Raw genomic sequence first — 26,748 nt, 5'->3', positions numbered from 1 at the left:
GAGAGATCCTCACAGGCACTCAGACAGCCTCTTAACCCAGCCTCCCAACCCCAAGCAAATACAACCTCAAACACACACCAACATAAACACGACAACTATACAACAAACAACCTATAAAGAACCTTCCCCCGATGCAAAGCCCGATGCCAGCCACATCCCACATACACCATCACATCACATCATCACATCCATCACCATCAGACACAGACACAGGCACATCTACTAACGTCATATATGCCATCATATGCCAGCAATGCCAATGCCCATTGCCACTGCCATGTACAATGACCAACAACAAAACAAAATAAACAAACAAAAAAATCTGACACAACAAATCAATCATCAAAAACCAGTGTGGAGAACAAAACAACCCTTAAACCACTCCAGTGACAGACTTGAAGGTGGCAATTTTGCAACAAAAAAAAAAAAAAAAAAAAACAAAGAGACAAGAGAACTTGAATTAATATGCAAACTAGATACCATTAATACCATTAACTGTGGTCTAAATAAAATGGGGGAATGGATTGATTGATTCCCAATTTTGATATTTTAAGTTCTGTCTCTCTCTCACCTTCTATTCTATGCATCTTTATTTATCACTTCATTTTTTTTTTTCTCCTGCTAACGAATAGCTCATCTCCAATTGATTAGCCTCTGCCTATGTTGGTGCATACTTCCACCTTTTCATGTTCTCTGTATGTATAAATATCCTCTGTGTGTTGTTCCATTCATCATCCAAAGAAGTAGCTTTTAGCTACTCAAGCTCATGCTACAATAAATTTGTTAGTCTTTAAGGTGCCACAAGTACTCCTGTTTTTTTTCATGTCTGCAGAGTCCACTGCGGTCTGTAGCATGTACATGGTGAATAACTTGCCTTCTTGCAAAACTGCCTGGAATCAATTGTAATCTTGTGAGGGTAGCTTGTCTGCAAACGCAGTCAATCGCCCATAGTAAATAAAATCATATTTGTTCATCAGGGCTAAGCAATTTGAAATATGAAATTGGAGCCCTGCCGAGGAGACCTTTCTGCCCATGAGGTCTAGCCTCTCTGTCGGATGGGGTGGAGCGGGGGTATTGCTGCTTCAATTTTCTGACGCTGCCTGGATGACCAATGAGTTTGAAGGAGGATAAGAGAATAGGAACTCTGACCCCTTTGGGGGTTTTGTGGGGAGACATAATACGTCGTCTTAGCCCCTATCAGGGTGTTTTTTTCACATGGCCAGAGTGCATGCTGGTTGGAGGATGGCATCATTGATAGGTAGAGCCACCCTCACTGGTACTGACCTGTGCAACATGTCAAGCAGCTGATGTTGACTTCTGTACTTCATTGAGTGGATCCCTAGCGTGTTGGCTATTCTCTGCAGCAGTTTCTGGAACTGTCAATAGTCATCCAGTGGGGAGGAGGGGATTGAAGAAGCAGCCATGTCTGGAGAAGATGAGGGATGCCTCTCCGGATTCGCTCGTACCATCAGAGTTGAACTAATCAGTGCACCGTCCAACGCTATATCGGAGTGCCTACCCGACTACGGTTGTGGACGATGGGAAGCAGGCCTGTTCAAAGGGTGAATTTTGGGGCCACAAGCTCCAGCATGGCCAATCTGGTTGACCCTGCTGTTGACTGACCCATAGCCTGTAACCACAGAGCCAGATGCCAGCTCTGCAAGAAAGGCAAGATGGAGAACTGCCACAGTGCCATCAAAACCTTCCGGTAGTCATGCTTCCGAAACAGAATCAGTGGACTGTGTCAGACATCCATATCATCTGCATCAGAGGAGTTGGAAACCTCTCCAAATGATGGCGCCTTCAGAACCACTAGAACAGGAGGTGGTGGGAAGAAGCTGAGGACAAATCACTGCAAGCTGGTGATCAGATCAGGGCATGTGGAGCCCACAGCCCTTCTGGTGCAAACAAGTTGTGGGGACCCAGAGCACTTAAGAGTCTCCCGGGGTCAATGGTCCGTTCTGTGGGAATAGCTGGCACCAGTAACTGCATCTGTCTGGAGACTGACTGCTCCCGTGGCACCAATGGAGCTGGAGGAGTTGCAGGATCCGTAATCAGTACCGATGGATCCGGCGATCAGTGTGACAGTTTTTCGGTCTTGTGAGTCGTGGAACGCTTGGTTCCTCTGTGGCTGGAACTCATGGATAATGCCAAGTCCTTCTTAGACTTGGAAGATGATATATTGCCATGCTTATGTGCATGCTTCCTTAGTTCACAGCAAGGCCTTAGCACTGGTACTGGTGGAGCCCAATGGAGGGTCCACAGTAGAGGGAGGGCTCTTCACCTGTTCAGGCCGATGTACTGGGGGGTTCCATTGCCAGGATCCAATGCCAGTTCTAAGGCAAACTCCATGATGTGTTTTCTGAGGTGGAGAGTCCAGTTTTCTTGAGTATGGGTAGAGAAAGAGCGGCAGATACTGCATCTGGATGCAATGTGGGATTCCCCCAAGCAGTACAAACAGTGTTGGTGCTCATCACAGATGGAAAAGTAGCAGGGAGCACAGATTTTGAACCCATAAATAATTTTCTTCGGCATAATCTAGTACCTAAGCATGAGTACTGGATGGGGTGGGGTGGGAGGGAAGTTTGGCTGGAAATCCTGCCAAATCGGCATCCTAAGTCCTAAATCTACTATGAAGAAGGAAAAATCTAACAAAAAATACAGAACAAAATAATAAATCTAAACTATTAACAGTACTAAGAGTCTTCTTGTGAAGTTTTGGAAAGTGCATCACAAGGAGATAGAATAGAAGCTCTGACTGGGACCATGCTGCGATGAGAAGGAACTGGAGATGCCAGCCACCCACTGTGTCCTTTATTGCCTCAGGAAAAACCATGAGGCAGCACAGGCACATAACCCTCAGTGGAATACAATAGGGACTATCACTCAAAGAAGAATACATATTTCTGAATATTAATTTAGTTACCTACATAGATAAGTCAGTCAAGTGTCAGTTCCTATGCTCCTGTGATTAGCTGTGAGCTCAGCATACAATCCCTCGCACTATAAAGCAATTCATAATAAAACTGTGTTTGACTGATTTATATTTTATGGGTCTTAGCAGTTCTTTTTCTTGCTGTCTTATTTGCTTGCCTGCTACACCCAGCCATATAAGGACGTTCTCTATGAACAGTGTCAACCCACCCCACACACCACCTGCAAAATATCAACAATACTTACTTCCCCTCTATTACACACCAGCCACAGTAAGGATCCTGTGCTTGAGCACACAGCATACAGTCTGAGTAACTAGCACATTCCTGGACAGGAAGACGAAACACCTGGAGAATGAAGATGAAAAAACCCAAACACAATATGAACAAAGAAAATAAGGATCAATTTAACTCAACTTCATTTCTGAAGAAAGTATATCACTTGGTTTCACCATGGCCACATAGAGACGTATCAATCACTTCCCTAATCCTTGACTTGTTGACTCTGTTACTGGAGCCCTATTTCACATTTTTTCTGCTCTATTGCATTGCAAGTCTCATCTAATTTTCTGTCCAATATAATGTGATATTTTGCATAGTCAACATGTAATCTGGCTTTTGCTGGAAATGAACCCTTCCATCATTTTTCCCAGATTAGGCAGGTGCCTTCTGGAAATCCCCATTAAAATTACTACAGCAGGGCAGAAACGTTAGACACTGTACAAATGGCTTTCCACTTCTGCAAAGAATAGCTGCTGTAGGATGGGCATTTCCGCATGTCTAACTTTGAACTGACTGGCAAACACAGCCATTCCAGTTCCCTTTATGACTGGAATACCCTTCCATTTTAGTTGGTGCTGTCACCCAGTGCTTGGAAATGCATCCAGAAGTGTTATTTCTATCCGGCAGGAGTTCAACATGTTCAAAAGCATGAAAATTTTGGAATGTCTAGAAGTATCTCAGTTCTCTATTCATATCCCTTGTTGCCATACAACAAATTCAAGTGGAAAAATGGAAATAAGCAATGTAAAACTATCAAACAAAGCAGCAGGGGAGAAAATAGCAGCCATGCTACTCATACCCCCAGCAACCACACTGCCTTTGCTTTTGATTTCCTGTAGCGATAGGTGTAAATAACCTTGTTTCCTTTATTTATTTATTTATTTATTTAAATATGCTGTTGAAATTGCACAAAAGCTCTTGATGGAAATGGGACATTCTTCTTTCTGCTGACCATTAAGATTTACTTTTGAAGACTACAAAAACTTTGGCAATCATAACTCTGGCTTTTTCTTTTAAACAACTGGCAGATAGCTAAAAAATTACTCTGAAAATCCAAAATATGGTTCTTATTCTGCATATTAGCAGAGACCAAGATATGGGTCAATTAAAAAAAAGCTTCAGTATCTGACAGTTCCCATCTATTGATATGTGTCCTTGTCTCCATTTTTTCTTTTTCATACTGTTTTTTCATTTAGATTTTTACTTAACTGGAGTTCAGATCCTGGAATTCCCTCTCGTTAATTGGTACTACAGTCATGAGTAACATAATATTAAAAGGGATGATGCTCTCGCTCTCCCTTATGACAAAGTATTTGTTTCATAATCCTGGCAGGCAGGAACAAGCCCTAAGAGATATTATATTGTCTCTACAAGTTTGATGTAAACTTAATGGATTAAAAAAATAGCTGCTCCATTTAGATTGTGAGATTCAGCATTAGAAGGCAAACAAAATCTAATTTTACAGATTTTCCGACACTTATAATCAAAGAGATTGGTAAAAGCTAAACAGGAAACAAGCCAAGGATAATGGCATGTAACTGCCACAGGTGCTGTTTTATTCCCAATATGGGAGCTAGCCATCATGCCAAATTTGGGAGCCTACCACTTCTATACACTTTGAATTAACCAAAATGGGTATGGCAGAGGTGATGCAGTCTTTTCCAATTTCCCAGTGAAGCTGCAGGGGACTTCTCCTGATCTCTGCATGAGCTCTGGGAATCAGGTGGGAGGGGGCTAGACTTTAAAAAAAGCATTTGCTCCAAACCACCCACTGCTTATTTACACAACAGAGGAAAACACTGAACAGATGGGAGGAGAAGTGAATCAGGAAAGCAGGAAACTCTTTCCCTCTCTGACTTTAATCTCTGGTTGCTTCTTTACCATCTTTCCACCAGTTCTAATGAGGACCAGAAACCTTTTTTTAAAAAATGAAAACTAATATTCTTGCATTCTCTTTTGACTCCAGCAGTTGGGACTTAGAGACCAAATATCCCAAGACTCACCATTAAAATCATAGAATTGTCAACACCAGGAATTTGCTTTACAGCCACTGTCCTTGGTTTTACAGTCACCCACCTTCCACTTGCCCAGCTGCTCCTCCCTGCTGGCATTAATGCAGAGTAAAGAGGAGCTGAAGCAGGCAAAGGAAGGAGCAGACAGTAGCCACTTTCTCTCTGCTCTGCCCTATGCCCTGAAACACATTTTTCACTTGTTGGCTACTAACTGTGCCCTCGTTAGCTGTAAAGGCACATATATAGACATAAATGGAGAGGTAGCTGAAATCATACCAAATGTGAAGGCTCATGAGAATAATTGTGAATTATAAGAATCTTTTCAGATATAGTTGCACACCTCAAGTTTTATAGACACCTTCCCCAAAAGTAAGATACTGTACCTTGGTTGTGGTCATCACATACAGGTTCTCTTGGGTAGCATCAAGGACAAGGTCATTCTTTACAGGTTTGTCTATTTCAATGGGAACAGAGCTGTATTCATTTGCAGGAGTCATCAGGAACACCTATTTAATGAAAGGCAGGTGCTTAATGCTGCTACTTTAGTATTTCAATTTACTTTTAATGAAAATCCTGTGTACTTGAGTCTCTCAAATTTGTGTGTTTGGGGAAAACATTCTAATTTAACGAAACATACTTCAAAAGCAGTAAACAGATCATGAGGCATGAAACGAAACCTCCCTCCATTCTATGTATTTCATACTTGTATTGATTTTTTTAACCAACTTATATTATTTAGACCAGCCAACTTAATAGAATCTCTACTTCGTGCCTTTGCACCTGAAACACGTTCATGTTGGTTATTTACTCTTATATTATCCAATGGAGTTTGCTCCAAATTTCAAATTATATGATATATGTGGCTATCATTAACATTCAAGCAAAATAATTTTGCAGGGCTTCCTAAGTTAAAATGATCCATAACATTATATGTATGAATGAAGGCTCACCCCTCCCCCAAAACTCGACAACCTACAGTCAATGTACAAAAGCCTTGTCTATAGCCCTCATATTGCCTTTCAGATTTTTACAGTTAATGGCGGGCCAGATTATTATAAGATGCGAATAGAGAATTACGGTCATAATAATTGTTCTTAAAGTAACTGGCTTTGAATAGAGATGAGACTAAAGATCTTTGCTGTGCTCACCATACAAAGTGCTATTTAAATATATATGGTAGGCACACTATTTATTGCCCTTACTAATGCCTTATGAATGAATGCAGTCTGAAACAGCCAAAACCTGATGACCTTTCTGTGCACGCTACAAAAACTATGCATTTGGCAGGACTTTGGGGGAAAGCTGAAGGTGTATCTATGTGAGGTGGTAGGAAGAATTAAAAGCGATAGTTTCCTGCTTTGATTTATTGGCAGCTCTAGTTCATTCACTATTTGTATATGTTTTTGTGTGTGATATGCAGAGTGGTTATAATTTGCAACTGTATGTTTAATTGTTAAAGCACTAGTGCTGTTTGTGTTTTCTAACAGTTATTTTTCTTCTTTTTTCCACTACTTTAAATGTCATATGTGTGATACTAAATAAAACAGCACATTGGAGGAGCTGGAGAAGTAATTCAGAAATAGCCTATGTACTCTTTAAAATTAAGAATGGGAAGTGCAGAAAGAATCTACACCTGAAACTCTGCTTTACCTTTTAAAAAGTTAATTGTCTTTAACAGAGAACCATGCTACTGCCACAACTTGAAACATTTAAAACATGTTCTAGTCCTTTAAAAGTCGGAAACATTACCTTAAGAATTCTACCATCCGAAGTTCCTAAAAATGCCACCGTATGCCCATTTTCCACTGTCACAGTAACTGCGGTTAGATTCATTCCCTTTTTCTGTAACAGCGGCTTCCCAACAATTTTATTTGTGCTTCCCAAAGGGTATGGCAAGTGTTCAGAACCACAAGGGAAACTTTTGCTTGCACCCTAATAACGAATGGAGATATAGAATGATGTTAAACATTCAGATCAGTAACTCCTAACTCAGAGCACAATGCAACACTATCATCACAATATTACCCTATACAAGGATGATTAGTTGAGAACTGTAGCGGTTTCTGTATCTTTTTTGAAGAACAGGAAGAAAAGCAGAAGCATGGCTCCTCTCCTTACGACAACAGCAAAGCAGATTGATAATTACAACTGGTCCAATACATCCCACTGTATAGGAGCGGTTTCAGATTGAAAAACAAAACAAACCTTTGTTCCTATTTCCTTAAGAAGATATAAAAAGATATTAAAAACTAACCAGTTTGTACAATAAAATAAATAGGCTTTAGGTATTTGTTGAACCATAAATACCCGCCATTTAAAAATGTGACTGATCTGTTCACACTATAAAATGGTATATTTAAACAGATTTTGGTTTATTAAGTTAGTGCTGTTGGCAGAAGAGGTACAGTATAGGCAGATTCTGTGCAAGCTTCCCCACATCATCCTGCCAATGCACTTTAACCCTGACCTGGAGAGACTACCTCTAGAAGAAGGATGTTTTTTTTCCCCTCTATGACTGTTCATACATTAGCCTCCCTATTGAATCTGGTATCACAAGGTTGCCAGACAGCGACCTTTTTATCTTTAATCCACTCCTTCCCCTCCTTAAGTGATGCCAAATCCTGGTCACCATGCAGAATTCCTAAATTTCATTCTCATTCTCACAAATCCAGACACCACAATAATCAATACCTCACTCAGTAGATCTTTTTGGCTTCCTAGGCAAACAAAGCTGGGAGTGTCGCAGAAGCATCACCCTAAACCCCAGGAGCTGGGGGAAAGGAGGAAGGGAATATTTTGGCTAGCTAGACTGAAGTCTCTCCAGACAGTGAAGCAGTGTTATTGACAGGCTCTGAAAGAAAAGGGTGACCACCATTATATGGAAATATTAGGGGCCAAAACATGGTGGTCTTGGCCTGGACAGAAAAAATATGCAGACCTCCTTATGCTCAAAAATTAGAGTCCAGTTGAAAAACCAACATTAAAAACACTAGAGCACCCAAAAAACCAACAGTCTCAAGGTTTTTAAATATCATTTGAAAATTCATAGATTCATGGATTTTAAGGCTAGATGGGGGGGGGGGGGGAGGGATAGTTCAGTGGTTTGAGCATTGGCTTGCTAAACCCAGGGTTGCAAATTCAATCCTTGAGGGGGCCACTTAGGGATCTGGGGCAAAATCAGTACTTGGTCCTGCTAGTGAAGGCAGGGGGCTGGACTCAATGATCCTTCAGGGTCCCTTCCAATTCTACGAGATAGTGAATATAAATATATGGAGATATACCTATGATCATCTATAGCCTGATCTTGTGCATTACACCAGCTATGGAATTTCACCCAATAGTTTCTATATCAGAAGGAATACTTCCCTGCTGCATAAAATAACTTTGTTGAGCACAATAGCTTGTGACTGAATTAAAATGGACTTTTCAGGAAAATATCCAACATCATTTTAAAGGCTCCAAGAGATAATGGCTTTACCACTTCTCTTTGGTGAGCTGTTCCAATGTCTAATTAATCTCTTTAAAAACTAAAATCAAATTGGAAATGAGATGCAATCAAACTTCCAGTCCCATGATCTGATTATACCTTTGCCTGACATATCAAACAGCTACCCAGTATCAGATGCTTTATTAGATTTCCTAGTATTTTATTTCCCATCACAGTTAAGTCTTAAACAGAGCCTACAGTTGAGGTTCACATTACCGCTGGCTGTGCTCCACATGGCGGTGATTCTTCTGCTAAAAAAGGTTTATAAAAACTTTCTTGCACAGATTTAGTGTAGCATTCTTCCCGATATTCTTCCATTTTTTCATTGAGGTGTCTCAAGGAAAACATACACATGGCTGATTTGAGAGAGCCATTGTCTTTGTTGAATTTGCTGAAGAGCGCAAGAAGCACTTTGTCACCTGATGGGACAGTACTAGTCTCCTGTCCCTCTTGGGTTATACTCTCAGCCAACTTTTCTCCTGGGGTTGTGACATAGACAGAATGACAGTGGTCATAAGTGCCATCATCATCTTGACAGCTTAAGTCCATTTCAAAGTAAGAATAGTAGTGGGCATCACCTTTGCACAGACGTGCAATTAGTGTTCGGTTATTAAGGGGCTGTCTCTCCTGCTGATTAAATATAAAATAAACATATTGATCATATTCAAAGACTGCCACAAACTGCTGTGTGTTTGACGAGTGATATACTGACTTAATAGCTGTAGAGTCTGTATAGGTTTCAAAAATGTCTTTCCCATCCTCACTGTAAAGCTGTCTTGTGCTAATTATTATCCCATTATCATTTGGTCCATTCCCTTTTCCAACAAACAGCAGTCGTTTTTCGTCCAGGGAGGTGATTAGTCCCACAGTTGACACAGTCTCATCGTTGCTTGCCACAAAGGACTTTTCCCCACCACTATCGACATAATAGGTTACATTTTCTATGTTCTCCAGTTCCCTGATAGCACAGATTCCCTTAAAAAGGCTCCCACACACAATAATTTTTCTCTCTAGTTTATCCAGCAAAAGTAACTTGTTGAAATTGTCAGTCGATGTTGCTTCACTGCACTGACTTTCAATGGGAGGGGTACACTTTTTGTTATCCATTTTTGGACCCGTTTCTACAGACGTCTGTTCCTTCAGGTCTTTTGTAAGTTGATACAGGTAATTTACTGCTCCTAAATAGACAGTCCCGGTATCATTATTCACTGTAAGGTGGTTTAACTCTGTGGGACTTTCAAAATGCAGTTTCTTAACCTTGAATCCACAGCTGACACAAAAACAGCTCAAAATGCTCAATGTCCAGATCCATAAAGCCATTTCTATGTAATACCTAAAAGGAAAAGAGAAAATATAAAACATGGGGAAAATACAGTTTAACCTAACTTTAGTAACCTTAGCTTTAAAAATATTGATTTAATTTAACCTCTGAGAATTACTGGGGGTTTCTGAAAAGTGTCATATGAGGTCAATCGTCTTGTGGGAAAATGTGATGGTGAGTTTGAGTATGGTCACATGACTGGTAATCCAAAGGCCATCAATGAAGTCAGAATGTGTGGTAGGAAGGAGAAGAGATGCTGCTTTGGAAGGTTTTATGTTTTGTAAGTCCTTTTACTGGGCTTGTGAACATAAGCCAGGAGCTCAGATGGATGCTGTCTGGTGTGGGGTTTAATTTAGATAAAAATCTAAACAAATACAAAACTTAAGAATTCAGTCTTATTAAACAGCAGAATTGTGGGAGCTTTCTGAAAGTTTTAAGTGGCAGCTAAAAATCATATGGCAACTTCTTTGAAAGTATAAAAAAGGATCAAACTTTTTATATATCCAGTAACTCTAAAAGCAGTATAACACAAAGGATTTAATTTTTTCCATTACATATTAACAATGATCTTTCTAGCTAAAATGTTCACACTGAAAGCTACTGGATTTTATTGCTTCTGTGAGGCCCCTTCCAGACATTTGTTAGTTGAGGAGCTGGTGAGTTGGAGAAGGAAAGGAAAGAGAACTGGAATACCTGCATTTATCCAAAGAGCAACAATCTCTATCATGCCAGGAAAACCTTCTAACGGATTAAAAGTTATAGAAATCATGCTAAATTGCTTGGGAGAAAAAAACTAATCCATTAGCTTCATTACTTTTCAGTAAAGTAGATTGGTGTTTCAGCATATAGAAATTAGCTAGTATCCTGTTAAGTAGTTTGTGAGCCCTCTAGTGGTGCGCACTGTGTTCTAGGTTCTAGAAACCATCCAGACTACCGATATCTAAATAGTTAGGCGTTGCTTGTTTATAGACAGTAAACACAGTTATTTGGGAACCAATTCTGTCCATGTGATATCTTCATATTATTGCCGTTGTCAAAGAGCCAACGACGCAACAAGTACACATTTCATTTCAGAACTAGGCTTTCAAGAGCTAGTTTTATCAATTCCCAGCTGCATGAAAAGCAAATGCCCTGTAGATACATCCAGCTTATCTTCCAATAACTTTGAGAACTAGATATTTGTTACAGCAATTCCTAGGGTCCAGCGTTCCTCGAAGCAAAAAGCCAAGCCACCTTTCTTAAGAAAGCCTGCTGGGGGAGGGAACGTCTGAGGACTGTCTCTCTTTATTTTTAACCCCTGTTACTCTGTCTCTCCCTTTCCCCAGTCCACCTGCTTGCAACCCTGCTCTTGCAACCCATTTCTGCCTGACTTGGGAAACAGCTGTCTGTATGCACACTGGAACCTAGCCACCAGCCTGTCTGCCTGTTCAATGAATTCAAGCACACTACAGCTACAATGGAGCCTGAGGTGTTTCAGGGACAGCCTATACGCCATTGCTTATCACAGCACACAAATTCAGCAGGAGACCAGAATGACAGATCACACTTGGGCAGTGTTGAAGCTCAGCACAGAGGCAGGAAGGGGGTGGGGATCTCTACAGCAGGTAGGGAGGGACTGTGAAGTACTTCGGGACCCACAGAAGGTTAATCATGGAGAATCGCTCTGGGTGATTTTGGTGCCAGTCTACATACAAGATGGCACCAAAATAAAAAAAAAAAACTGGTTTTAATTCTCACACTGTTTATTAAAGTGCCAGTCTGTATGTGATTTTTATTTTGATTTAGCTTAAATGGCTTTAAAAAGGGTGAAAAAAGTAATTTAAGGCATTCTTAATCCAAAACAAGAGAGACTGCCCACACAGAGTCTTGTACCAAAACAAGAAAAAGCATGAATTAAAAAACGATGTAGGTAGTTGGTGACAGTTTGCATCGACAAGCCCCTAGTGCTTATATGTCAGCCCCTGCCACCCACCCTCCTTGTTTAGCAGAGAGAGCAGAAAGCCAAACACAAGGAGGGGATGTAAATCTGGAAGGGAGGTATGGGGGACACTGGCAGAGCAAATGGGAGTGACAGGGCAGTATTGTGAAGCTGAAGCACTCAGAAATCAAGAATCAGGCCCCAGAAAGTCATGAGTGTCTTTAAAATCCATGAGATTTAAAAAAATATATATATCTGGATTCTTGTACTTGCCTGCTTGTTTGCAAGCCCTTAGTGCTTACATTTTCAATCTTTTCTTCACAATCATGAGGGCAAGGCACTAAAAATGAAATCTGACATTTCTCACATAAATTAGATGTGTCTCCAGAATATGGAGCTTTAAGGAAAACCAAAAAATATCATGATATTAACAAAAAATAGTAAGAGTTGGCAACTTTGTGTGGGTGAAAAGAAAAAGGCCATGATGAAACCATGAAGTGCAATCTACCTTCAAATCTTGCTTGTTGGCCAGTAACAAATCATTACCCCTATACTCATTAAGGGACTGATCCAAACCCCTTTGTCTTCACTGACCTTTCGATCAGGACTTTGACGTTTTAATGGAAGCTGCTGTACTTGTAAGAGTGTCAGCTGGTGTGCAGAATAAGCCTTAACTTTTAAATTTTCCTGTGATTACTGATATGTATCATAGTCTTAACACTCAACTTTGTTTCTTTAAATAAAATATCAAATTTTAACAGTATGTAATCTGTCTTAACTATGTAAATTGCTTTTAGAATTTTCTTGAAACTTCTATTTCAAAAGCTAATTGCATTTGAACTTTTAAATAGACCAGCTGATTGACTGAAATGATATTAATGCCCTCTGAAACCTAAGCTAGTGCGCGCTTTTACCTATGACACTCGGGCTGGCTTCCTAAACATGGAACATTTTGCAGACTTGCAAAAGTTAAGTTCTGAGGATGGGGAAAGGAAAGCACGCATGCCCGGACAGGTAGGTATAAGGGGAAAAAAAACCATGCAGACAGAAATCTGGCAAACAAATATGAACCAGTAACTCTTCCTCTGAAAGTTAATTATGTGACTGTCTAGTGCCTGCTTGATGGGGAAAGGACTTGGAAAACTATAAAGGATCTCGATTCAAATCTGAAAGATCTGGGACTGTGAAAAGAAATGGGTCAGCAGAAAAGAGGAATAATTTAAAACAAGAAGTAATCTAACAGGGGAATGCCTTGTGGGAGGGTGCAAGCCACATGAAGTGCTAAAGCCGAGTAAAAAACTGAAAAAAAACCCCATATCTCTGTGCCAAAACAGAAGTTAAAGTTGGCAGCAATAGCAAACTCCATGGTGGGAGGTGAAAGGGAATTGCCTGAATCATCATTTGCACTGAAGAGCAGAACCTAAAAGTCAACATCCAGTCTGCAGAAACCTTTCAAGCTGGGACAGAAGAACTCTCCCCAAGACAGTAACCTGTTTACTGTGCCCAAGACTCACATTCACATTTTGAATAATCCACTAATTCTAATCTCTCTTTATAGTCTCTTTATTTTCATGGTTCTAGGCGTAGACAAGGATGTCGTGGGAAGGATTGTTTTGCTTAAGTAGAATGATTATGTCTTTTTTAGACTTAGTGTAGTTCAAAATAAAAAAAAAAGAGAATGAAAGAGACTAACCCCAATCCTATTTTCCAAAGGTCCCGTTATGGGCCAAATCAAGCAGTTACACTAACTGTAAATGAAACAACCGAAGAGGCAGTGTCAGCTTGCCTCTTGATAACAGGGTGACCTCGTATACCAGAACCACCAGGAAAGGTCCCAGAATTATACCGCATTCCTGATGAATGCAGACTTCGATGCATGCCATGAAGTGTAATGAAACTCTGTGCTCTAGAGCGCTATTAAACCTCTCTCCAGGCCTCAGAGCAGCTCTGTGCTATCGTATTTGGAGAAGATTCCTCTCCCTTCACGTCCCCACCATTCCCCAGGAATTTAGTGTTCTGATCCAAACAAGCCATCTCCCCTCGCACATTGTAGTGATGGTCACCTTGTTTGTGACATCTTATCTGCAATGAGCTAGAGAAGCAGGCTTACTCTGCTATAAATTATAGCTAAAATAATCATATCTAACTCTATATCTAGCATGCAAGGACAAAACTTAGGACACAGTGAATGCAGATAAACTCAGACTCATTTGTTTATTCCTGTCCCACTGGAAAGGCAATGTATATAAAATAATACTGCCCCTCAGGCTTAGCAACCAGGAGCCAAGAAGTGACTTTACTTACTGGATATCCCTTAAGGAAAACTGCAGCAATTTCTTATGCCAGTCTAGGGTAAATTCTGCCCTCAGTTAACACCCACGTAAATCCATTTTTGTCAATGGATTTGCAGAGGTACAACTTGGAGAACTTATCCCTTTAAGAGCTGGATAGTTATTGAATTGAAATGTAGGTATTAGAAAGGGAATTGGTTAGAAATACCAATCACTGCTCTGATCTCTCTATATGGTGCTCATTAGGGGCTGTCATCCTAATGATACAGGCACCATACTTCCAAGCAGGGGCTATGCCTCATGTTATGCATCAAGAGGAAGTATGGCCTCATAGCTCTCTGGACTGGGATTTAGGAACTTTGGGTTCAATTCCCAGGTCTGTCACAGACGTCTTGAGTGATAACTTTCCCTCTCTGTGTAACCAGGGGGGAGGGGGATACTTGCTGTCTCCCACCCTTTGTCTGTCTTGTCTATTTAGATTGTAAGCTCTTCGGGGCAGGGAATGTCTCTTACTGTGTATGTACAGCATCTAGCACAACAGGGCTCCAATCTCAGTTGGGGCCTATATATGTTTGGATATAAATATCAGTATCAGGATAACAATAGTTATAATCTGTATTAGGAAGAATCACTATGCTTGAGAAAAGGCAAGACTTATTAGAAATAATTAAAAAAAAAGTTTTTCCAAAGCAGTTCACCTAAATTCTATAAATTAAAAGTTTCCAGTTAAATCAACAAAAATAACGTGTACATGCCATAAAGTTGGGGTTTTTTTGGCATTCGTTTTTTTTCCCCAAAGCAGTAGGGCTAGTTTATCTCAGACATCCATGCGGCTTAACATTCCAGCTTATATTCACTGGCTTCATTTCCCCCCCCCCCCCCTTCCTAAGAAAACAGTAAACAAAAATTAAATATGCCATGGAAAAGATCCAAAAGTAAGTCCCTGGAAACTTCTAAAAGTTTAGTTCTGATCAGGCACATTAACTGAAGACTTACATTAACAAAAAGTGAACAAAATGAAATCAGATGTGCTGTAATCATCTCACATGAACTCAGCCTGATATAGCAGAATCCTTCTAGATTTTCTTCTCTTCTATTATTTGTGTTATGGCAGCACCTACAGGACTCAACTGACTTGGACTGCCTATTGTCCACCATTGACAATTTTAAAATCAAGATTGGATGTTCTTCTCAAAAACATGCTCCAGGAATTATTTTGGGGGAAGTTCTATGGCATGCGATATACAAGAGGTAAGGCTATATGATCGCAGTGGTTGCTTCTGGCCTTGGACTCTACGAATTGTGCTAGGTAACTGTATAACATAGCAAGAGATAAAACTCTTCATGGCAGGGAACTATGTTCTAAACAAACAAGCCAGAAAAGGGAAAGGGAATATTATCATGCCCATTTTACAGACAGGGAATGGAGGCAGAGAAATTAAGGCTCCAGTCCAGCAAAATATTAAGCACCATATTCAAGACATCTTTCAAGAATATTCAAGACATTCAAGCACCATCATGAATAATTTTAAACACAGCCCCCTGGGATTATTCACATGCTGAAAATTAGACGTGTTTAAGTTCCTTGTTGTATCAGGGCCTACTTGTTTTGCCCAAAGACATGCAGTAAAAGTGTCACTTACTTAGCACCTGATCCTGTGAGGTGGGTGATGAACACCCAGAACTCTTACTGAGTTCAGGGAGCACAGCACTACACAGAATGGGGGCCAAATGGAGGCTAAATACATTGCCTTTTTCACCCTCAAATTCCTGCCTGTCATCCCCACCCCCCCCCCCCCCACACACACACACCGGCAATACTATTAAAACCTCCTCTTGCCCAATTTGTCTGTCAGAATTAAGTGAATTGCAAAACTGCTTTCTTTTCTAAACCATCTCCTTCCTTCCGCTCCCACAACATACACACCATGCCGGAGCTACTCTTATTCAAGTAAAATTCACTTTAAATCCATTTATTTTATAAGGGGAAAAATCTGATATGGCAGCAATAAATTATAGAATAAAAACCATTCGCGAAGCACTTTACATACATTGTTAAAAGCCTCAAACTTTAAAAAAGAGTGGTGGTGGTGGTCAATATTCAACCCCATCAGCTGCCAGCAATGCTTGGAGACAAAAGGCAGTGTTGTAATATTAGCAGGCAAATTGTTTAAAAGACAAGGTAGCTGGATCATATACACCTTGTTGCCATTTACAAAGCAACACATGAGATCCCAGAAGTCAGGTGTAGGGGAGGGCAAGTACAGTACTTGGGAAGCCACATTATTACTAGGATAAAGCTGTTTTTAACAATGGCAAGGCTAACCATCACCCCCCGCCTCTCTCTAATTGGATCAATTTTAATGATCTGAGTACATAATGATATGCTTTTATTAAGAAAGACCAAAAACTTAAAGTATCAGTCAAGTCCTCAACAGACAGAACATTACAACTTCCATAATCCATACTCAGATACTGATCTTCAAATTGCCTTAATGCTTCTCTTGTAATTATCCCGAAGAACAAGTCTAGCAGCATTTATATAAAGTGATGCCTATAGGGTGTCTTGCAACTTTTCCTCTGATCTTACCCAATCAATTTCTGAAAGTATCTGCATGAGTCTTGAGCCTCTCACCCATTCTAAAATGATGTCTCAGAAACACTATCCCTTCCATTTTAAGAGATGGAATAATCCCAACCACTTACCTTCAGGGTTATTTGTGGAACGTTTTGCTAACCCATGTAATCATGCTGAACTAAACTGTGGTAATGAAGTCTGACACACAAAAATTTACTTGGAGATTTTCTTTCAAGAGGACGTTTGCAAACCTGGGCTGATGTGGTTTTGGGGTAAGCCATACAAAAGATTATGGTTTCCTGTCCAGAAACCAAACCTCAAATGTTCACTGAATTTAATTTTGAGTTTGGGGGGCCTTTCTGAATCTGAAACTGTGTGGGGAAGGTCTAGAGGCATGAATCCATGAAGATCAGATTTTTTGGGGAGGAGGAAAGAGATCCCACAAATTCCTGCAAAATGATTTTACCAAGTTTCTCTTGTTCTATCTTTTGAGGATCATTCATTTTAGTCCCAAAGTTACTTAGGTTCCACACAAAATTTGGCATTCTTGCACTTTTAATTGTTGAAAATTATTTACAATCAGAAATGAACAAGCATGAAGCTGAAGTTATCATCAGATCATTAAGATTAAATGAATCAGTCGCAAAGCAAGTTTTCTACATGAATAATTTCTGTGGTACCCATGTTTTGGATGGGTACCACAGAAAGTGTCATCCAGAAAATGTCTATGGATTTTTGGAGGGGAGCGGGAGGGGAAGGAGGCCACTACCCTACAAGGTGCTCTAGGCTCAAACGGTGTATAGCTTTCCCACAAGTTCAGAAGAAGGGTCATTTGGATACTGAAGCTAGTCATGCTTTCTTAGAAAACTAAACAGTCATGTTTCTGGATTTTCACAGAACATTTTTCACAATAATTTCCAAGAAAAAAAACCAAAACAAACAATTTCATCCAGTTTCCCATAGCGAAGGCAATTACTCTAAGCAGTACTCTCATACACAAAGGCACCAGTAAGATACAAGACCGTGTTAATTACCAGTCACAAGCGAATCCCCTTCTTAAAAAGTGTTTGGCTACCTGAACATAAAGAGATTAAAGTTTTCTTAAGACTTAGTCATCCGGGCATTAACAACAGCAGTGTGAGGGGGCTGGGGCACATGACTTATGCGGAAAGGCTGAGAAGAGTGAAGGGGGATTTGATAGCAGCCTTCAACTACCTGAAGGGGGGTTCCAAAGAGGATGGAGCTCAGCTGTTCTCAGTGGTGGCAGATGACAGAACAAGGAGCAATGGTCTCAAGTTGCAGTTGGGGAGGTCTAGGTTGGATATTAGGAAATACTATTTCACTAGGAGGGTGGTGAAGCACTGGAATGGGTTACCTAGAGAGGTGGCGGAATCTCCATCCTTAGAGGTTTTTAAGGCCTGGCTTGACAAAGCCCTGGCTGGGATGATTTAGTTGGTGGTGTTCCTGATTTGAGCAGGGTGTTGGACTAGATGACTCCTGAGGTCTCTTCCAACCCTGATATTCTATGATTCTATGACACACTTGCATTTGAGATTCCACAGATTGCAGCTGATGGGGAGGAAGCAGCCAAAGCAGGGACGGCTACACTGGCGGGAGAGAGGCAAAACAGGGCTCAGCTGGGGCCACCATTCCCCCTAGCAACCCCATGGACCCAGAGGGGTGCTGGGGACAACTCCTCACCCCCTCTCAGAGCACTATGACCCACACAGCATTCAGGGAAATCAGCCACAGACTGCAGCTGGTAAGGGCAGAAGCAGCCAAAGCAAGGACCTTCGGACATTCAGAGAACTTTCTACAATTCTGTCTGGACTTTCTCTTCCCTGTACTGATAGGCTATTTGCCCCGAGCCCTCTCGCTTAGTTTCACTCCACATCTTCCCCTCCCCACTCTTCATTTAGTTTATCCCCACCTCAGAAGTAATCCCTCCCAACCAAAATGGAACAAATATGCTGTCTGCTGCCATCACATTGTTCACTCTGCTTGTGTGTTGTATATCCTTTCCCCAGACTGCGTCAGTCTCATTTAGATTGCAAGCTCTTTGAGGCAGGGACTACCTCATATCCTGGCTGGCCCTGAGGCATTACTGTAATAAACATGATTGTAAAGCCCAACTAAAGTCAACAAGAATTGCGTCCACATGAATAATTATATCATTACCTCAAAGCTGATTAATGTATTTTTACATTAGACTGGCCCAAATCAAAATCCTGCATCCAAACACACCTGAACTCCAGAGTATTTAAAATTCTGATCCAGATCCAAATTCTGACTTGGACCAATAAAGGGGCAGAGGGAATGCTTATTTTTATAGCAATCAACTAATTAGAGACAGGAAATATACCCAGGGTTAAATATTTTGCACTCTGATTAAAGAATTTCCACTGGCCTGTTGTCTTTGCAACTGTGATGCTGGAAGACCAGATGCCAGCACATGCCAAAGACCCAGGACCTCATTGAACACTGACAAATGCATAACTGGAAACCAGCCTGGCTCATCTGTGGGTTAGTAAATAGATATTATTGTTATAACAATGTGTTTAGATTTTTGCATTTATGAAATGCTTGTAGGATGCTGCATGTATTAATCCTACTTACCAGATATACTCAGTCATTAGCTGGTTTGTTCATAAGCTGACCCCACCAAGATGGTTAGGTAAAAATAGCAAAAACTGTATGACCCTTTCATAAGCCGAACCTATATTTCAGGGGCTGGCAAACTTTGGCTCCCGGCCCATTAGGGTAAGCCTCTAGTGGGCCTGGACGTTCTGTTTACCTGGAGCGTTTGCAGGCACGGAGCCCCTCAGCTCCCTTTGGCTGGGAACAGCGAACCTCGGCCACAGGGAGCTGAGGGGCTCCATGCCTGCAGATGCTCCAGGTTAAAAAAACAACAACGTATTAGATATTCAATTCAATGATTCCACAGAGTTGAAAATCATCAAATTTTGGTGTAGACCCATTTATAAACTGACCCCTGCTCTTTGATGCATCACTTTACCACCAAAAAGATTAAGCTTATGAACCAGTATATACGGTATATCCGTATCCCATGGTATAAAGTCATATTGAGTGTTTGCATTGTAATCCTCTGTAATTGTGTAACTCAGAAGTGCTCAACTTTTCCAGACCACTGTACCCCTTTCAGGAGTCTGATTTGTCTTGCGTACCCCAAGTGTCACCTCACTTTAAATACAAGATCAGACATAAAAACACAAATAGGTCACAGCACACTATTACTGAAAAATTGCTTACTTTCTCATTTTTACTGTATAGTTATAAAATAAATTGGAATATAAATATTGTATTTACATTTCAGTGTACAGTATATAGAGCAGTATAAATGTCATTGTCTATACGAAATTTTAGTTTGTACTGACTTCTGTAGTGCTTTTTATGTAGCCTGTTGTAAAACTAGGCAAATATCTTGATGAGCTGATGTACCCCTGGAAGACCTCTGTTTGCTCCCAGAGACCCCTGGTTGAAAACCACTGGTGTAACTCACCACCCAGGAAAAGAACCATTAATTGAGGCAAAGTACTCATCCTGCACACAAGGTGGCCCATGGAAGGCAAATGAGGCATTGTGTAGCATCAAAGGACAGAGACCTTCTTGACTGCATTCCTTACCCTTCCAGAAAGGGCAGGCCTGTGCATGAACTCATCCCATCAGCTAGGATTCTGGGATGAAGGGGATAAAATCCCTGACATGGAGAAACAGATTCTTAAACTGTCTGGACTCTGAGGAGCAAAGATTCCTAACAATAAGCAAGAGATTCCCATGCTGCTTGGCATGAGTCAGCCCTAAAGGACAGATAGAGCTGCTTATTAAAGAAACTTTTTAAATCTAAGAGTGAAACTCATGTGTGTATGTTTCCCGTTTTAAACGGCTCATTTATTTTCTTAGTTAATAAATCATTAGTTAATTACAGGCCTTGTCTCTGGTTTGAGAGCTGAGTACAACTGACCTGGGGTAAGTGACTGGTCCTTTGGAACTGGGAGTCACCGGACTATTGCGATTTTTCATGTAAAGTGACCATCTATCACATAGTTCAGCTTGCCTAGGTGGCAAGTGTAGTAAGAGGAGGCCCTGAGCTATAAACCTTGGTATCAGAGGCCCGGTATGAGGCTTAAGGCCTGAACTAAAGTAATAGTCAAGACTTTGCTAACATAAAGCAAAGTTAAGCTGTGAGCCAGAGGCAGGCTCTGCTCACAGAAGCTGGCAAGGAAAGGGCTGATGCTGCAAAAAGAGACATACCTAAAAGGTACTAGACACCAGATATCAGAACATTCGCATACTTGTACACTCCACACAGATAACAAGGAACAAGCTGACCCATCCCAAGGACAGGGCCGAAGGGGTAATATGATGGATAGAATTGTTTTGTTCGAACCAATATGTACAAGGTGAGAGGCGGCACTTTACTGTGTAGAGGGGTTGCACCTCAATACGTCAGGAGTGATGTGTAACTTGTTTGTACCTCTGAGTGGATGTTTTTGTCCGGCCTAGGGGGCAGTGGAGAGTCCTGCCACTGACTGAGCTGAGTCCATTGCCAGGGGGCACATATTCGTAGTATGTCCTGTAGAGTAGAGTCTAGAGGGAACTATTACTGTGTTTCTCTTTGACAATAAACCTGGCTGACGTGCCTTCATATCTTACTAGAGTCTGTGGTCATTTGGGGTTCTCTCAGGGTCTGCTGGGTCAGCTATCTGCACAGAGCTGAGGCAGCACACAGAGGGAACACATGCACGCAGCCGACTGATATCAACATTGACTAGAACAGAGCACCACACCAGGAGCGTCTGACGACAGCAATACAGACCGGAATGACCCAAGGGGATTGTCTGACTGTGTCTGTAACAATGTTATAGGGCTTTAGGAGTTCACACTTATTACTGAGTGGGTGAAATCTAACTGTAGAACTAGTTTGGGATTTCCGCCCTGCTTTTTGACAGTCTACTCTGAGGCTGGCACTCCGTCATGAGCCACTGCAGAAAGTGTGCCAGCAACATCAGCAACTAAACAGAGAACAGCAGAATTTTGTAGATTTATATATGTTCTCAACAGCAGAACTATGCAACACAAAACTGAGCAGTAATGAATTCCTTGGTTTATTACTGCCCACATCAGTGGGTTTTTTTTGTTTTGTTTTTAAAAAACATTCCATCTTTTCTACTGTGGATTGCCAGTCAGACTTTTTTGGTGCAACTCTTTTAAAGATAGTCAAAGCAAGAACTCCAGCATCTCTAAGGGTTCGCAGCGCCAAATGCCTTTTAAGATCAATTAGAATAGCTGGAGTTATCAGTCCCTATTCCATGGCAATAGACACTAGTAATTACTATAGTGATATTACTGAATAAGAAATTTTCTTTTGAGGTACAAATAGCTCATGCCAAAAGACTTTTCAGAATCCACATTTATTTTTGTATTGTTCATTATTACGAGACAAGTACGCAGATCATCAGCTTATGTAATACGGCCATTATACACCCACATTTCCAACCCAGTGACACACTCACCTCAGAAGGAGAGGGGAACTGGGGTGTGGATGGGCCTTAATTCTGCTTCTGAAACTGGCCGTTTCAGGGTTTGGATCTGTGGTTTCAGTATGGGCCTCTCTATTTACAGCCATACATCTGTGTGTCACTTACTCAGAGAAACTTAGCAGAGATGACATACCCATTGATCAGAGGTCTTTCTTTCTCTTTCCCAGTTTTTCAGGATGCAGTTGACTCAGAAACAAGGTGGGTAAATGACTTGGCTTAAGTTTTATATAGCGAGCAACTGACTGAGAATGATTTTTGAATCCAGAATAGCCCCTGGTTCCCAGTCCTTTGTTCTCGGTTAGACGACATGGCCTCTCTCCATAACAACAGCTTTTAATGATATAAAAAATTCTGGCTCCAAAGTGGATGCTTATGGGGCCAGATCTTAAGGTCTGGGCAAGCTATGCTGACTGGAAGACCTGGGTATCCTTAAGAGGTGGCCCAGAAGGGGCTGACAGACACTTCAATCCTGCTTCCCAATCCCAGGAGCAGCCAAAGGCTAGTTTGGCTCCGGGGGGTAAATAACAGCAGTTTCAAGGCTACTTTGTCTCACACTGACTGACTAGTGATTGTTTCCTAGGATCTTTTACAAACAGGACATCACATGAGTGCAAGGGGCTCTGGACATGCCCCCCAATACAGGGGAAAACAGTCAAGAGAGAGTGGTGTACTGCCAGGTTATCCTGTTTTTGGAAGCCAGGGACTACCTTATGCTGGGGGAAATCCCCTGCTGCACCATCAGGACAGCTTTCCGGCCCCTTTAAGGCAAGGAATTAGAGAAGGAGCCAAAGATCTAGCCCATGGAGAGTAGCACTATAGATTTAGAATGACTTTAGTTTCTTTGTAAGAAGGATATTGTTGTTCAAGAGAAAAAATACACTTACACCGATGGTAAAAAGTTCTTTCGCTTGTTCCATACTGTAACAAAATGCCTGTTTTCAATGCTAAGGTCATCTTCACAGACAGATTTTTGAACTTCCCCTGGAGGAAATGAGTAGGAAAGCAGAACTCTTCACAGTGCGAGTGAATCTGAGCACGACCATTTGTAAAGGAATGCAAGTAAACTATTTCAAACCCTTTCTTCCCAGAACTTTCATTGCATGACACTGCAGTCATGTGAATGAGGCTCAAAGGGTCACACGCACGGGCCGTCCATTTTTTATGTAGCCCTCTTTCTAAGGACAGTAACAGCACACAGCACTCTGGATTTCAACAGTGGAGAGCTACAGCTGTCTAGAGTACCAATCCTACATGGTGACAGTTATGACAAATAAATACCCTGGGCTGAGTTAGGCCTGATAAGAAAGGATAATGTAAACAGTCAGGAATTTCCCCACTGTTGCAGCGGTACAGAATGGCAAATCAACGTTCCAAGTTAAATGGCACTTTGGCACCAGACAGACCTATAATTTTCCCCTCCCCATTAAAATATGATTATGAGGCTTAATAGAACGACTGTATATAAGCTTAAATGCTAGGCTGCATACACTTAACTCATAAATCAATAGCATTTATACAGTGAGCAGTATATTAAGCCCAAAATAACAAACATTTTCATTAAGAATTCTGCCCCTTGTTTGATGGTGCTTGCTCTATCTCCTCATATTTCAGTATTCTTCTGTTTCTCATTTTGTTTTCCCATTTGGGTTTAATGGGTTCTTCCATTTTTCACTTAAGTGTCGTTCTCTGGCTGTGTCCATCATTTAGCTGGGAAATTCTTAGCTGATGGGACAGAAACCATGCAAAGGAGGCAAAGCTGTAAACCAAGCTAAACAGAGTACCATAATATGCTGTACTTAGGCAACTGATAATGCAAACCACAGGAAAGAGGGGAGAGAGAGAGAGAGAGAGAGAGAGAAATTCTCTGGCTGGAAAGTTATTGAATGTTTAGAGCCAAGAAACACAGTTGAGGAATGGAGAAGTTTTCAGGCTTCTGCCTCTAGAGATAAATTGCAGGGTTTTGTCTGGTCTATCCCTCATTAAATCTTCTTTGGGGCTTTTGTAAGTCTTCAGTTATGTTGATAGTTTTCATTCCTCTGGAGGTTCATTGTTTGCTTTTCAAACTAGTGCTTTCTTTATACTTTTGAAATGGTCATTTGAATCCTTGTCCTCCCTCCACCCCACAAAAAATCATAATTTTCTAATCATGAGACAGCCTCGTTAAGATTTTCTCCTCTACTGCTGCTACTTCAGAGAAGAGATTCAGGTAGTAAAAGAGAAGGTGAAGGAGAAAGAACAAGAACCTCAGGTGGTTTTCAGCCTGATGTGGACGTGTGTGTGTCTCTCTCTCACACACACCCCTCATTGACTTTCCATATATTTTCAAATCTTGCCTGAAAAACATTTTCCCCATACCTACACCCTGCAGTTTCTCTCTCTAATTTTTTTATTTTTAGCTTGGTAACCTATTTAACCCCATGGCACCTGATTTTTGTTTTAAATGCCCAAAGTGGGAAGTCAGATGAATGATTGCTCCAACTGGGGTGTGCACAGGGTGGAGGTAAAGGGTAATGAGTGGATAGTGGCAGGTGGGTGGGGGAAGAGATTGAACAGTGAAAGTATATGGATGGATGTTGGTGCAGCAGGGGTAAATGGTGTGGGTTGCTGGTCTGGTGGGGCGCGGGGGGGGGGGGTAACTGGTGCAGCAGGGAAATGTGAGTTGCTGGGAGGGAGATCCATAGCAATAGGGCAGAGCAGAGTGGGATAGCTGGAGCAGCAGATGGATGAAAGGATCAATGGATGAATAGAGGCTCAGAGCATGGTGTGAATATGAGTGGGGGAGGATTCACAAGTCAAAAGATTTACAGCAAATCAGAGACTAAAATGGCACATGCAGGATAAAGGGTTAATGTAAGTATTGTGGGATACAACTTGCATGAAAGAAGTTGTGCAAAACAAAGTCGCATTTAATTGTATTTACTTATCTGTTACATTTATCCATCAGGACTTTCTATCTCCATTGCAGGGAAGGGGGAAGAAAAAAAAAAAGGCAGAGCTGCAGCATTTTGACCTGTATTTACCCTTTAGTTTTTAAACACACTGAGAGCAAGGAAATGAGTGGAATGTTCTTAGTCCTAATCGACTGGCAGGTGCTTGTGTTGATCAAATGTGCCTGTGCCAGAACTGGGTGCAACTTGCTCCATGATTCTATTTATTAGATTTCACTCCAAACCTATATGCCAGTTAACCAGTAACTTGCATCGATCTGACAGCAGCACCTACTCGTACCCATCTATTTAATGGCCTGTCAGCACTGCCATTATAAAATCCATTTTTTATGGATGTACAACATTGCCATGAAATGTGCTTCCCTAGCTTCAGAGTTGTCCAACAAGATTTCAGCCCAAGGAGCATTTTTCTTTTAAAAAGCAGTGAGAGCTTGGAGTACAAAATATTTTATCTATTTAGGATGCGTCCCCGTCCAGTCAATGAATGCAGCGCTCCGCAGTATTATATGAGGGTTCAACACCATTGCCCCAAGTTGCCCCCAGCCTGAAACCTGGTTCTGTTGACATGTGGGTGAAAGTGTCAGATTAGTGAAGTGCAACACACTGTACAGTAGATAAAATTCACCCCCAGTACAGAAAGCCCATATGATGCCTGTGCACCACTTAAGCCATAGACTTTGTGTAGGCTTTCTGCACAGACTTTCGCCCTTTGAGGATGTTGCCTGAGGAGCATGTACATGCATCTCCCCTCTGCGCTCTCTATTCCCTGCAAGAGTTCGTAGGATCCAGCCCAAGAATCTGTTAATTTTATCTGGCCCCCAATTTACCGTTTCCCAACTTTATCACAGTCCTGCCAACTCTAAGCATTCAACAACCATGAGTCAGACCCCAAAGATCATGAGTTTGCCTTAAATCCCATATGAGATTAAGAACACACACATTTGGGGCATTTTTATTTGCCTATGGTTTTTGAACCTTTAGGCCACACTCAAGCTGCGTTTTTAAGCGTTTCTCCATGAGAGCTAGAAACATTTTTCTTTTTTAAAAGACAGCTGAGACTCTCATGTATTGCTCTTTAAGGAAAAGCCCTTGCGTATCATAAGACTCAACATAAAATGAGAGTTGGCAACACTCCATCTGATTGTATAGGGTCATATAGTTGTGCTAAGGAAGGAGTCAAGTCAGTTTTTCAAACTGTAGGAATGCATATTTAAGTAATAGATTGTGAAGGCATTACAGTGCCTCACATGATCCTGAAGCGTCTCAGCATAAACCCACGCTACACGATATAAGCTTCAAAATTAAGCTGTGCAAACCTGTGATAGCATGCACTCCTCTGAGGCAGAAACTAATATTTTCTCCTGTTTGATACTGAGAGTCAGGGGCGGCTCCAGACCCCAGCACACCAAATGCATGC

At 41.3% G+C, this 26,748-nt stretch overlaps 1 protein-coding gene across 9 annotated transcripts in view; it reads right to left on the bottom strand.

The window, feature by feature from the left end:
- Positions 1-26,748, bottom strand: part of PLXNB2 (plexin B2) — a 334,226-nt gene that overhangs the window by 85,851 nt on the left and 221,627 nt on the right. For all 9 annotated transcript variants that reach the window (XM_039511911.1, XM_039511906.1, XM_039511917.1 and 6 more), the window contains 4 exons: positions 8,931-10,047; positions 6,977-7,159; positions 5,611-5,733; positions 3,181-3,281 (listed from right to left, as the gene is read on the bottom strand). In XM_039511911.1, the coding sequence (XP_039367845.1) occupies positions 3,181-3,281; positions 5,611-5,733; positions 6,977-7,159; positions 8,931-10,047 (1,524 nt within the window). The remainder of the gene's footprint in view (positions 1-3,180; positions 3,282-5,610; positions 5,734-6,976; positions 7,160-8,930; positions 10,048-26,748) is intronic.

The sequence above is a fragment of the Mauremys reevesii genome, linkage group 1 (genome assembly GCF_016161935.1).
Source record: "Mauremys reevesii isolate NIE-2019 linkage group 1, ASM1616193v1, whole genome shotgun sequence".
NCBI classification, from domain to species: Eukaryota; Metazoa; Chordata; order Testudines; family Geoemydidae; genus Mauremys; species Mauremys reevesii.
This window is presented reverse-complemented; position numbering and strand designations above follow the sequence as displayed.